We start from the raw sequence: 12,713 nt of genomic DNA on the forward strand, positions 1-12,713 counted from the left end.
GCCAAATCGGTGACCCAAATAGTTTTCTATTTGAAATGAATGGTAAATTTTCATAATTATGTTTATTTTAAATAGTTGATTTTGTGTTGTTTTCGTTTTTTTTTTTTTTTTAAATTTTATCATTATAATGTGTATATAATTTTTCCACTATAATTTTAATTTAATTATTATGTTGTATGTTGCTTAACTAATAATTTAAAATAAATTCATTAACAATTCGTTTCAACAAATTCGGAGCTGCTTATGCGTTTCCAATTGCTTCTCTTGTTTACTCTGACCAAGAAATTACAAAAAAAAAATATTTATAAAATAATAATAATAAATATATATATATATTTATATATGTATATATATATATGAAGTAAACATAAATTAAATACGCTTACTTTTTGGGTTTATATCTGTGTGTGCCTCTTGTTCTGTTCTGTTTTGTTTAGTTAGTTTGTCCTGTAGTTTTTATAGTTGCTTAAACTCCTTTTACTTTGGTATTGTTGTTAGTGGATTTTGTGGAGTTACATATTTATTAAGCCAACAGCTAAGTTAATGGCGTAGTCTCATCGTTATAAGAAATTACATAATATTTTGTTATTGTATGCATTATTTTGAAGTCAAATTTGTATTAAATATCTACGGTCAACAATTGAAAAGTTTTCTTTCCTTCTTTTGCTCACATTACAAAAAATTGGCGAATTTCAGCCGAAAGCGAGTTGAATTCGTCTGGACCTAAGTTTAGAGGCCATCCCTATTGGGTTATGCATATTGTTCGATTTTCTTACTTTTTTTTGGGGGTGGGGCTAAATTGAATAACAATTTGGTCAATGCTCAGCTAAGAGTTGCTTTTACAAATTGTGTGCGTTTTTTGTTTGTTGTATATCATTTAAAACTACAAAAAAAAAGAAAACAAAACAAAAAGAAAGAAAAACTTTAATTGGCTGAAAAATTCACTAATATCGCTCGTTGTTCGCTTATTTTTAATTACTTGTTTTGTTTTTTTTTTTCTTTTTGATCTGGATTAGTTTTGCAACTAGAAAAAGCTTAAAAGAACCAAATTCGGTTAACTGGTAAGTGTGCTACATTAAAAAAAAAAAACATAACTTTTTGGTGGTTGTTTGCTGTTGCGTGTGTGTGTGTGTGTCTGTGTGTATCTGTCTATATAATTATTATTATATATATATATATGTATGTATATATATAGTTATAACTATGGTGTCTATCAAGGTGTAAAATTGAACACGCGACTGGCGTAAAGAGAGTAGTCGCCGGCCGGCCACCATTTAGACATCGATGACGCTGTCGTTCTTCTTCATCTCCATGAGATGCGTCTGCTTGAGCTTCTCCTGCATTTGGGTGAGCATGTCCTGCATGCGACGGATCTCCTCGTCCTTCTGCAACAGCAGTCGATCCGTTTCCGAAATGGCCGCATCGAAACCGTTCGTTGAGCTAATCGAGTCACGCTTCAATTTGCCGCGTTCACGCAACGCATGCTGCGATATCTGTGAGATGCACTGCGCCCGAAAGTTCTCGTAGTGCACATCCTGTAACCAAAAACCAAAAACCAAATATTTATATATACAAATAACAATGTAGAGAGAGAGAGAGAGGGAGATTGGGAATTGTTACCTGTGTGGTGTCCTTTAGGTCCTGCATGTGGGTCGATATCAAAAAGGTGCGCAGCTTGATGAAATCACTGTGCTCGGCATCCTCCACATTGACAACGCCCCAGGGATATTGACGACCGCGCACCTTCTTGCCGGCCACCTCCAGTATGGTGTTGCTACCAACAACGGCAAACGGTATGGATGCTTTCAGTTCGCGATCCTGCTGCTTGAAATCATCATCCTCATCCGAGTCACATTCGGGAAACTGATACAGCTGTATGTGATTGTCCTCGAGATCCTGGAGAATGCGCTCCTTCAGCTTACGCACCTCCTGCTTGTTCAGGCAGTCCGCCTTGCCAATGACCAGCACAATGTTCACCTTGCGATGCAATCGCCGTATCAAATCCAAATCCATCTGCCGCAGGCTGTCAATGCAAATGCAAATGCAATTAGTTAGGGATTCGGATTCGGATTTAGTATCAGCTTTGGCTTTAGCTCACCTGTGACCCCAGGGCGGCACAAAGTAGAGACAGCAGTGGACACGATTGTCCTGTATATTGCGTCGATTCAGTCCGCTCTCATCGGTGAAATACTGACGGAACTGTTCGTCAATATATTGGGTGCACACACGCCAGCTGTCCTCACAGTTGACGGCATCCCCGAAGCCGGGCGTATCGACAACGGTTAGACGCAGCCGGACACCCCGCTCCTCAATGTCCATTGTCTTCTTTTCGACGCGCGTTGTCTTCTCGATGCGCTCCTCCACGTTGGGCACCTGGCGATTCTTGTACAGATCGCCCAGGAATAGGCTGTTGATCAGCGTCGATTTACCCAGACCCGATTCGCCGACAACCATCAGCGTGAATTCGAAGCCGCGCTTCACCGACTTCCGATGCACCTGCTCCGGCAACGTGGCAAATCCAATGTAATCCCGATCCTTGTCAAATGACGGTGTCTTCGCTGTGCACAAGAGAGAAAACAAAACAAGATAAAAACATTGCGAGAAACATTAGCGTCACATTAGCAGCTTCAATTGAGTGCATTGCACTGGTTAGAGTTGCATTGGTTGGTGGGGTTGGTTGACTATGTTGCAACACACAACCCGCTGTGTGGCAACAGCAACAGCAACAGCAACAGCAGCAGCAGCAGCTCCATTTGCCCATTAGCGCAAAACAAACAAATTGCTGGGCCTGCTTAGCTCAAGTGCCAACAAGCAGGCTGCTTGACACACAAGTACACACACACACCCACTTTCATATATATATATATATGTATATATATACATATATATATAGATAAAGATATATGTGCACCTGCATCTCTACTTACACATGACGGCTGCTGTGTTGATTTGTGTTGCGCGTTTGGCGTTTTATTCTTTGTGTGTGTGTGTGTGTGTGTGTGTGTGTGTGTGTGTATATCTGTTGTATCTTATGGGGCACCAAGAATTTGCCACAAGTTGAGTTGAAGTTGATTGTTGTTGAGTTTAAATCGATTTGTTTATAATCATCGAAAAACAAGAAAAATCCCCGAGTTAATTGAACACACTTTATTGTTTTGTTCGTCTTAATTTATTTGTATTTATATTTATGTTTAACTATATCTATTTTTCATTTTCTCTTTTCTTTTTTGTTTTTTTTTGTTTTAGCCTCAGCACGATTCGAGCCACGGAGCTGAACAGAGCGGCGCACGGATCCAAGCAAACATGCCCAAAACACACGAAAATCCAAAAAAAAAAAAAAAAAAAATTAGAAGGAGAAAAAAAAGAACAACCCACGAAACTTTAATGGGCCACTTTAGGGCTCTCTCAGCTCGCTCTCTCTCTCTCTCTCTCTCTCTCTCTCTCTCTCTCTCTCTCTCTCTCTCTCTCTCTCTCTCTCTCTCTCTCTCTCTCTCTCTCTCTCTCTCTCTCTCTCTCTCTCTCTCTCTCTCTCTCTCTCTCTCTCTCTCTCTCTCTCTCTCAGCTCTCTCACTCTCTCGTTGTGCCATAAGGATACTAGTAACTGGGCAACACACACCCGCGTGCCAGTTGCACTCTCTGCGCCTGCGCCCAACATGGACACGATGGAATCTCCATGCGAATCTCAGACATCCTTGTAACTTTGTAGCTGCAACTAGTCTAGTTTGGGGGTTGCTAGCGATTGCTGCTGGATTGCTGCACAGTGCTGCCAGATGCCACATTCATTGCAATTGCCACATTGCATTATTGGTAATCCCAACTATTATTAACTATGCCTTATACACTTATAGTTCCACAAAGAATTACTTTACATTATTCTAGTTCCATTAAATTAAATCAATACTAAATAGTTAATATATTAATTTGAATTATTTATTTTCCGTTAAAAGGATTTGTTTACATTCAAATGGAAAACTTTAATTTGACAAATTTAAATTGAAAATAATTGAATAAATAAAGTAAACTGAAGGCTTTTGCCATGCTCGAAAATATGTGATTTTTTTGTTTCATAATTGCTTTAATTCAATAAAAGTTCCATTGATCCCATTGTCGATCAATCAATTATGTCAATCGATCATTCACTTATCATCATAGAATAACTAATATCTATTCCAAACAATATTAGCAGCTTAAGGATTGATATTCAACACGCAAGCTTTTGTTGTAAGATAAGAAAAAGGACATTCGTTCTAAGTGAGAACTTCTAAGTTATCGGTAAGCTTCGACATTTATCGAAGTCCACACAAATAGCACAGCTAGGAAAAGCAAGTGATAGATAGTTATTGCTTAAGGATTGGCATTCATCAATAAAAGAAAAGCAAAGAAAGAAATAAGTCAATTGTGTCTAGCCTATCGTTAGGTGTCGATAATAATCGATTACTTTTGAAAGTGATCCAAAATGTAATGAATAGCTGTAAAAAGCAACATTGATAGTCGCATAACTATTTGCGAGTGAATAATCTTGCAACTTGTGCTGGCTTTTGCGAAATGTGGCATCTCTTGTGGTATGCACCCTCCCTTGGAGCACTGAGCTGCGCTGCTGCTGCTGCTGGCAAGGGTGGGCGTTGCACTTTCGCAATGCCCAACTAAGCAATTAATTGAGTTTAGGCATGTTAAGCAGACACATTCACATTCAATGGGCCAACAACTCCACTTCGCTCATCAAGTCTGAGACGCTTGCTTTGCCCCTGAACCGCAGATATCATTAACGCACCCTTCTGGCTGATTTGCAACCCTTAAACGCTGCTCAGCAGTGCACTTATCGATAACAATAAGAGGGCCCAACAGCAACAGCAACACATACCGGAAATTCAAGCAAAAGCTCTGGAAAAAAAAACAACAGCAAGAAGAAGAAGGGAGCCTAACTTATGCACAAGGGTTGGCTCGGCTGGCAATTAGCCAAAGGAAATGTGGCACCAAAATGTTTACCATCAAATTTCCGTGTTTACAAATGCTAAGCAAGCTGAGGCATATTCTCGGCAGAGGATAACACAAGGATAATCGGGGGCAAGGACAGTTGATAAGCGCATTTCAATTAAAATAAAAAATTATTTCTTTTTTATTTATAATACAAATAATATTGCATTTACTAAGTATTCTACTTTACTCATTTTCTAAAGCTCTACATTTTCTTTTTTTGCTGAGTGTAGACCTACGTGCACTGCTATTTACACATGTGTGTGTTTCTCAGTTTCTCAGAAGAGTAGATTCACGGCAAGCGTTTACGCAAATTCGTTGCAGCCGCAAAGTTTGCTCAATTGTTGCGAGATTCGAGCTTAAGTAAACAGACAAACAAACAAAATCATAATCATAATCATAATAATAATAATAATAATAATAACAATAAAGAAGAAGAGGAAACGAGCAACGATCGCTGTTTGCCAAAGACTTGGGCCAGATAAGACTTTGTATCTGTTGCCCCCTGTGTATCTGTGTATTTGTCTCGGCTGCGAAAGCTGCTTAATAAGTATAAACAAATGCCAAATGTGAACTCGGCAATGCAATAAAGCAGCCAAATGCACATACACACACATATTCATTCAATCAGTCAGTCAGTCATTCAGTCAGTCAATCAGTCAGTTTGTCAATCTGTTGCAAGTGCCAACCAAAGAAATCTCGGACTTAATTCGAAAATCAACTCACTGAACAAGATCTTTATCGAATGCGATGCGACGCTTTACTTTCTGCGGGCCACTCAATTTATTTCATGTTGCCTACACTCCTCTTTCTCTCCCCTCCCTCCAGCCCCCATTTAACGTGCCACACACACACCCCACGCCTGCCCCCCTTTCTCCCATTTGACATGTTTATGTGGTCGTCGTTTGTTGTGTGTGTGTGTTTGAACGGGGAAAATGCATTTCACAGTTCATCGGCTAAACTTTGTCATCGATAGAACTTGCCCAAGTAAAAAGGGAGGCTGTGGCTAGGGGAGAGGAGGGGTTGTGGTGCATTGGGGCCAAACATTCTCATAGTTGCTGTTTAATGGCAGCGTTACATTTGCTGTTAGACACATTTGCCAGGGGTTCACGGGTGTCAACCACTTGAGCATTATGGCCCCCAAATGGAGCTCGTCTTCTATGTGCAAGAACTTTAGGAACTTTTTACAGCATTCCCATTGCGAGTGGCTCTTCGCCACAGCTAGAGTTGAGCGCGTGACACGAGATGACACGAGCTGACACGAGTCAGCACGAACTAATACTAATTTTGAGTGTTGTTGACACTCATGCATCGCATGAGATCATTAAATATTAATTGCCATAGGAACAACAACAACAGAAAAAAAACGTGCTTTTACCAAGATATCCAGACGAAGTGCACATGATATATGTGCCACATGATATAAGTGCCAAAATAAAACTTGCTTATATAGAAGATGATAATATTTCGAACTACGCACCAAAAGGTGTAGAGATGTCGACAGATAAACGCTGGTCAACAAGTGTATTTAATCTTCGGTATTGCTTCTTGTTGCATAGCATGCTTTTCATTTAGATAGACTGTTTAGCATGCTTAGTATCAATTGCATGCCTCTAATTTGGGGCATATTCTATGCGCACATTTTATGCATATGAAAATAATTCGAACGATTTCATTTGGGTATTTTAAATAAAAATGTACATTTCTTAAAGTAAACTGATATGGATATTTATTGATATTTTTCACAATAGAATTATCCGTTTTATACAAATTAAATAGATGATATTAATCATATATAAACACTTTAAATTTGAAATTAATTTCAATAGTTTTCCTGTGTAATTCTCAATATTTGATGAAAATATAAATGCAATATCTAATTTTACATAGCTAATATTGAGTATTGCGAAGTTTATTGATTTAGTTTAATTTTGTTTTTCTTATTTTTAAATATAGTTTAATTTAATTCTGAATATTTAAAAATGACAGCTTTAGCTTTATATATACATATGTATATATAATATGAATAATATTTGGCTTGTCATCGTTCATCTCTAGGCTAAAAGGTTCACTCTCTTGGTGACGATATCATCATCATCATCATCATCATGATCATTATCATTATGACAGCTCATTTGACGGCGCACTTAGCACACAGTTCCAAATTGAGGACGACGCATGAGTTTTGAGTGAATCTCGGCGCGGATTCTTCGATTCTCTAGCGCGAGACTCTGCGACTCTTTGTCTCTGCGACTCCCCCTCCCCACGCCACATTCCCCACTCGTCTTCTCCCGTCTCATGTATATCAAGTCTCGTGTCTCAATTTCATGCAATTAAGTTCAATTCGAGCTGGTTCTGTGCTGCCTTTAAATGTTGCCTCACTCGGCGTGCGGCTTCGAGTGGCTCTTGTTGAACGCACGAGTGCAAATGCAACGCCCCCGCCACCACCATCACCCCTACCACCACCACAACCATCGCCTGCTTAGCCCAGTCAGCCATTGAATGCAGCGCAACGGCATCGTCATCATCGCCATCATCGTCATCATCGTCATCGTCATTGGCTTTTGGTTTCGTGTTGCAGCTTTTGCCTGAAAGGCATTGAGTAAACAAACAAAAGGCAGCAGCAGCAGCAGCAGCAGCAGCAGCAACGGCAGTGGCAGCAACAACAACCACCGCAGATCGCACCACCGAAAGGGCCACTCGATGAGCTGCTCCCAATGTTCCATAAATAGATGTTGGCAGTTGCGGCACGTTGAGAATTCCAATCGTTCGTTCCTTGCCTAAACAATTGACGCACGTTTCAAGTAGCTCCACAGAGCTTCAACAGCTTCTTCTCCCAAACACGAACACACCACCCATCACCACCAACCACCCCCCCCCCCCCCTCCTCCTCCTCCTCCTCCTTGTACTCCTCTACCCACCACTCAATCTATTTCTCTATGTGCAACTGCAACTGCAATTCCTGCTCCTTGTTGTTGTTGTTCTTGTATTTGTGTAAACATTTCATGTGAAATTCTTCTCATGCATTTTCGAAATTTCCACACAAAAATGTTCTTTGAATCGAAGAATCCATTTCCATTTCGATTTCCCTTTCTATTCGTTTTTTACACATTAAATTGGGTTACTCCAGCTGTAAGATTGCGAAAGAATATATATCTAGAATATATATATAGACATATCTTGAAAAGACGTCACTTAATCTACAGATTTGGTGACCAGCCTTAAAATTTTAACAGATATATGGTTTTTATCGATATTCAACCATTGCTGTTATCGATTATGTAGCCTACCAAATTGTAGGCACAGCAAGACAGACTCTTCTGCATTCGTTATCAGAATATGATAAAACAAACTTTATTAGACTCTTTTTGAGTCATATTCTTAATCTCACAATATAGATACAGATTCTCAAAAGCAAAAAAAAAAACAAGAAATTTGTATATTTAATTGTAGTAAACGATATATATATATATTATATATATTTGATATGAATTATGTATATATATGTCGACCAAGGAATTCTTGTGCAAACAACTTATTTGTTGGCCAAGATATGTGGAACAAACTTGGTCAATATGCGTGTTAATATGCCGTATTATTCCGATCAACATTGGAACAATCGCTTGTTTCACTTTTCTTTTTTATTTATTTTTGAATTTATAGTTAAACTTAAATATTCGCAATCTTAGTCAACAGCATTCTTTTTGTTGTTTTACCACGTTAAAATGTCTCCGAAAGGAATTTTGTGGAGCATTCAGCACTTCAGCATTTTTCCCCATTTAAACACTCAGTCAAAGGCCAGTTGACAAAGTTGTGCGCTGATTTACAGTACGCTCCAATTGCGGCAACAGCCACAGCTCCCCTCCCGGCTCCCTCTCTCCTGGGGGAGGGGACCTGACATAAGCACCCCGTAATTTAGAGAATGCAGCAAAGGGAAACAAGCACGAATAACATGTGCAATCATTTACCAGCTACCCAGCAACAACAACAACAATAATAACAATTTTAACTACTAACTAAATATATAGCTAAACAACAATAAAGCATTTTTAATGACTTCTCAAATGGGGAGTGGGCAGGGCAGCGAGGGGAACAACAGCAATCGCAATTAGAAATATTAACACACAAATGAAGAGAGAGAGAGAGAGAGAGAGAGAGAGAGAGAGAGAGAGAGAGACAGAAAACCCATCATATTTTGCAATGTTGTTTAAATGAACACTTTTGTCACAGTTTAGCCGCTTGCAAGAAGAAAAATGAATACAGAAACAGCAATAATATGGAATGTAAGTTACGAGGCTGTGACGTCAGCGCATGACTAAGATAGATAATATATATTATCTATCGGTATGAGTACATATACGTCTCAGAAACACTGCACACATTATTCTTATAAATATATTGAAGGCTTGAAAATATGATACAAGGCAACACCAACCAATCAAACAAATTGTTTATCTTATCGAGTCTCTATAAAAATGTCTACCCCAACTAAAAATATTTCAAGTCTTTACTTTCATTAGATAATCTGATAGTTTGCCAACAGATCTATATATATATATATATTGCTGAGGAGCAACAGCAAAGCCGATATAGTCATGTGCATCTGTACAAACAAGCCGATCTCAGAGATTTTTAAAACTTAACGACTTTAAATTTGGATTATAAATTCTCTTATGCTATGCGCAGATCAAGTTTATATAAATCGATCAAAATATATAATTTATATAGATTTTGTTAAACAAAACAAACTGTATTTAAACTCTGCGTGAAGGGCATCTACTAATCGAGTGTCTGTCTGTATATATCTATATCTATATCTACGAGTATATCTGTGTACATCTATATATGGAGAGTATTGTGTATCTTTCGTCACTCGATTCATGGCCGCAAAGATGTCAGCTAAAAGCTGCCACAACGCTAACAATATTGTCAGCTACTGTTAGCTGTTAGCTGGTCACGTTGCCATATTCCCCCCAACTGCCACGCCCAGTTGGGCTTGGGCTTAGACATAGGTTTAGGTTTGAGTTTGAATTTGGATATGGGTCTGGGGCCGGAGCTGAGTTTGGGTGTGGGTTTTGGGTCTGACGACTGCAGTCGGCGACAGCTGGACGCCCACCAAAAATGGAATGGGCAGCAGAAGAGACCGCAGTGCAATCAGAGACTAGTAGTTGTTGCGGCTCCGACTCCAAACCGACTCCGCAACCGAACCCGGAGCGAAAGCGGCCAGGACGACCGCAAAAGTTGTTGTGCCAAATTGAGCACAAGCGAAAGAAAAATAAATAGAAAAATAGACAAAAAAAACAACAAATAGAAAGGTATGCAAAGGAAAAATAGCAAAAGTGGAAGGGAGCAATAGAAGCAGCAGCAGAAGAACTACCATTAAGACCATCCAACTTGGCCAGCCTATATGGGGTGAGGTGAGTACACTGCGAGAATCGGGGCATGACTTGACTGCCTAATTGAATATATACATATATATATATATATGTGTGAGCTAGTTGACCTTGCTTGCCTGCCTGTCTGAGGAAGTTTCGACCTTAATCTTTAATAATATAGTCGCATATGCAAATTGTTAGTTGGACAGTTCCCAAATGAATTAATGAATCAAATATATTGACCATTAATAGAAAGTGAGAGCCAACTTAACTATTTGCTTATTCTGTATCGACTATTCTAGATTTCCATGTCAATTGGAGACCAATAATTTAATATTTAATAGCTTCTATAATAATTCCTTTCGGTTTCGACTCAAATCGGGCACCGCTTAAAGTTTAAATTATACATAAAATCAAAAATGCTTCTTTTTTGGTTTTTAATTTTGATCAGATTAAGATCATTTGTCATCTATAATCGAATCCATTTGCCAGACTTCGTTACTATTATCGCTCAAGTTTCTGTTTAGAACTCCGAAAAATTCAAATTGTCGCATCCTTCCCAGATTCCTTTCGGATTCTTAGCCTACTAAAAGTATTACTTACGTTTTGGATATAGAGCTGGACGAGACTTGGAAGTCGCCTCAACAGCGCTGCTGCTGTTATTGTTGTTGTTGTTGTTGAAGCTGCTGATGGTATTGACAACAATATTGCTCTCAGTTGCTCCTGCTGCGCCAACGTTTGCTGCCTGCGTCAGCGGGGGCGGCTGCGTCTGCGGCAGTGGCGGCGGCTGTTGTTGTTTCATGGGTCCGCTGCCGCCCAAGATGCCGACGCCGACGCCGCCGCCGCTGAACAGGCGACGCTGCTGCTGTAGATACGCCGTTTTGTCTGCCTTTGCTGTTCTCTTCTTCTTGCTATTCTTATTCTAATTGTTTTTGTTTGTTGTTGTTGTTGCTATTTATTTGTTATTGTGCAAGAATCGATGTTAAGTATTTTGCGGCCATTCACTCTACACTGCAATAGTTAACTGTTAATCGTTGGTGTTGAAGCTTATCAACAAAGGAGATAAACTTCTGTGTGTGTGTGTGTGTGTGTGTGCATAGGTATGTTATGTGTGTGTATGTGTGCTTGTGCTAAATACGGTGATTGCCGCAGCACGAATTAATTCGAGCTAATTTAATTTTAAAGCGAAAATAGTGTAAATAAATCAACAAAAAATTATTCTTATTTTTTATTTTTAGCTATTTTTCATTTTTTTTATTCATAAATATCGCAAATAAATAAAATATGTAAAGAGCACAACATTTTTAGTTTTTTTTTTAATAAATCGAGCTGATAAAGTTGATTAAACGAAAATATTGCACCTAAATAAAATTAAAAATGAGACATTTTTTTAAGCTATTTTTGAATAGCTTTTTTTTGTTTGTTTGCACATCTTTAAACCCAGAGTAAAATATAAAGCAACTGTGCAAAAACAAATGCATATGTATTGACTTTTAAGGTTTCATACACACACACACACACACACACAAACTAGAATTGTGTTTGTGTTGTCCTGCTGACACCGTTCTTATGCGTCTTGAATTTGGAAACAAATTGCGCTCAATGAACGCAGAGCACAAAACAACAGCGCGACTAACGGTGCTTTTTTGGGCAGCTGTTTGCCTGTATTGGATGCATGCTCGCCTGTCATTGGCTGCGCTGCCTGCCGCCTTCAGCCTACTGCTTGCAGCAGCAGCCTCACCTTGACCTACACGAATACAACAACAACAACAACAGTAAAAACAAAGGCGCGCACGCTGATCAATTTGACACAAGCACACCTGCACAGTCGCACAATAATAAACAAATAACACAAAAACAAAAAAATTATTTGAATTAAATGGAAAATTAGTGGCAATCTCGCTCTGGTTATAAAACAATACAATTTTAACTATGTATATCCGTTGCACTCTGCTTTCAAATACCTTCCGAGTCGCGCAGCAAAACAAAACACAACCGACCCGCGGCCAGTGTAACCGATTATTGAGTACAGGGTCTATGTTATAGACAGAGGCGGGTACACTTCAAATGTTATACTCAAAATGGCACTGTTGTATTAGCATGTTATGATTGCTGCTTAACATACAGCTATGGTCGGTGTTTGGGACAAATGTACCAAAATGTACCTTTCAGCAGAACTCACTTCAATAATTTGACCCCTCAAAACTCATTTAAAAATAACGATTAAAAATATTATTGTTTCAATTGAATCGGTTCGCAAGTTTAAAAATAAAGTATTCATGGTTTGCAATTGTATTTATTTGTATATATATATATATATATATATATATATATTATTTTTTAGGAATATTTGTTATAGAACCG

At 38.8% G+C, this 12,713-nt stretch overlaps 1 protein-coding gene across 3 annotated transcripts; it reads right to left on the reverse strand.

The window, feature by feature from the left end:
• Positions 1-1,148: 1,148 nt before the first annotated feature.
• On the reverse strand, positions 1,149-12,346 carry LOC6565757 (septin-5). Of its 3 annotated transcripts, XM_032738828.1 has the most exons (5): positions 12,314-12,346; positions 10,953-11,360; positions 2,099-2,558; positions 1,621-2,023; positions 1,150-1,535 (listed from the first exon to the last, which is right to left on the reverse strand). In XM_032738828.1, the coding sequence occupies exons 2-5, from the start codon at positions 11,149-11,151 to the stop codon at positions 1,275-1,277; spliced, it is 1,323 nt and encodes a 440-aa protein (XP_032594719.1). In that variant the 5' UTR covers positions 11,152-11,360; positions 12,314-12,346; the 3' UTR covers positions 1,150-1,274. The 3 variants fall into 3 exon arrangements, with proteins under 3 accessions (XP_001992389.1, XP_032594719.1, XP_032594720.1); XM_001992353.3 differs by lacking the exon at positions 12,314-12,346 and having other exon boundaries at positions 1,149-1,535; positions 10,953-11,262; XM_032738829.1 differs by lacking the exons at positions 10,953-11,360; positions 12,314-12,346 and adding an exon at positions 2,928-2,997 and having other exon boundaries at positions 1,151-1,535.
• Between the last annotated feature and the right edge of the window lie 367 nt (positions 12,347-12,713).

This window comes from Drosophila grimshawi, unplaced genomic scaffold (genome assembly GCF_018153295.1).
Source record: "Drosophila grimshawi isolate 15287-2541.00 unplaced genomic scaffold, ASM1815329v1 contig_848, whole genome shotgun sequence".
NCBI classification, from domain to species: Eukaryota; Metazoa; Arthropoda; class Insecta; order Diptera; family Drosophilidae; genus Drosophila; species Drosophila grimshawi.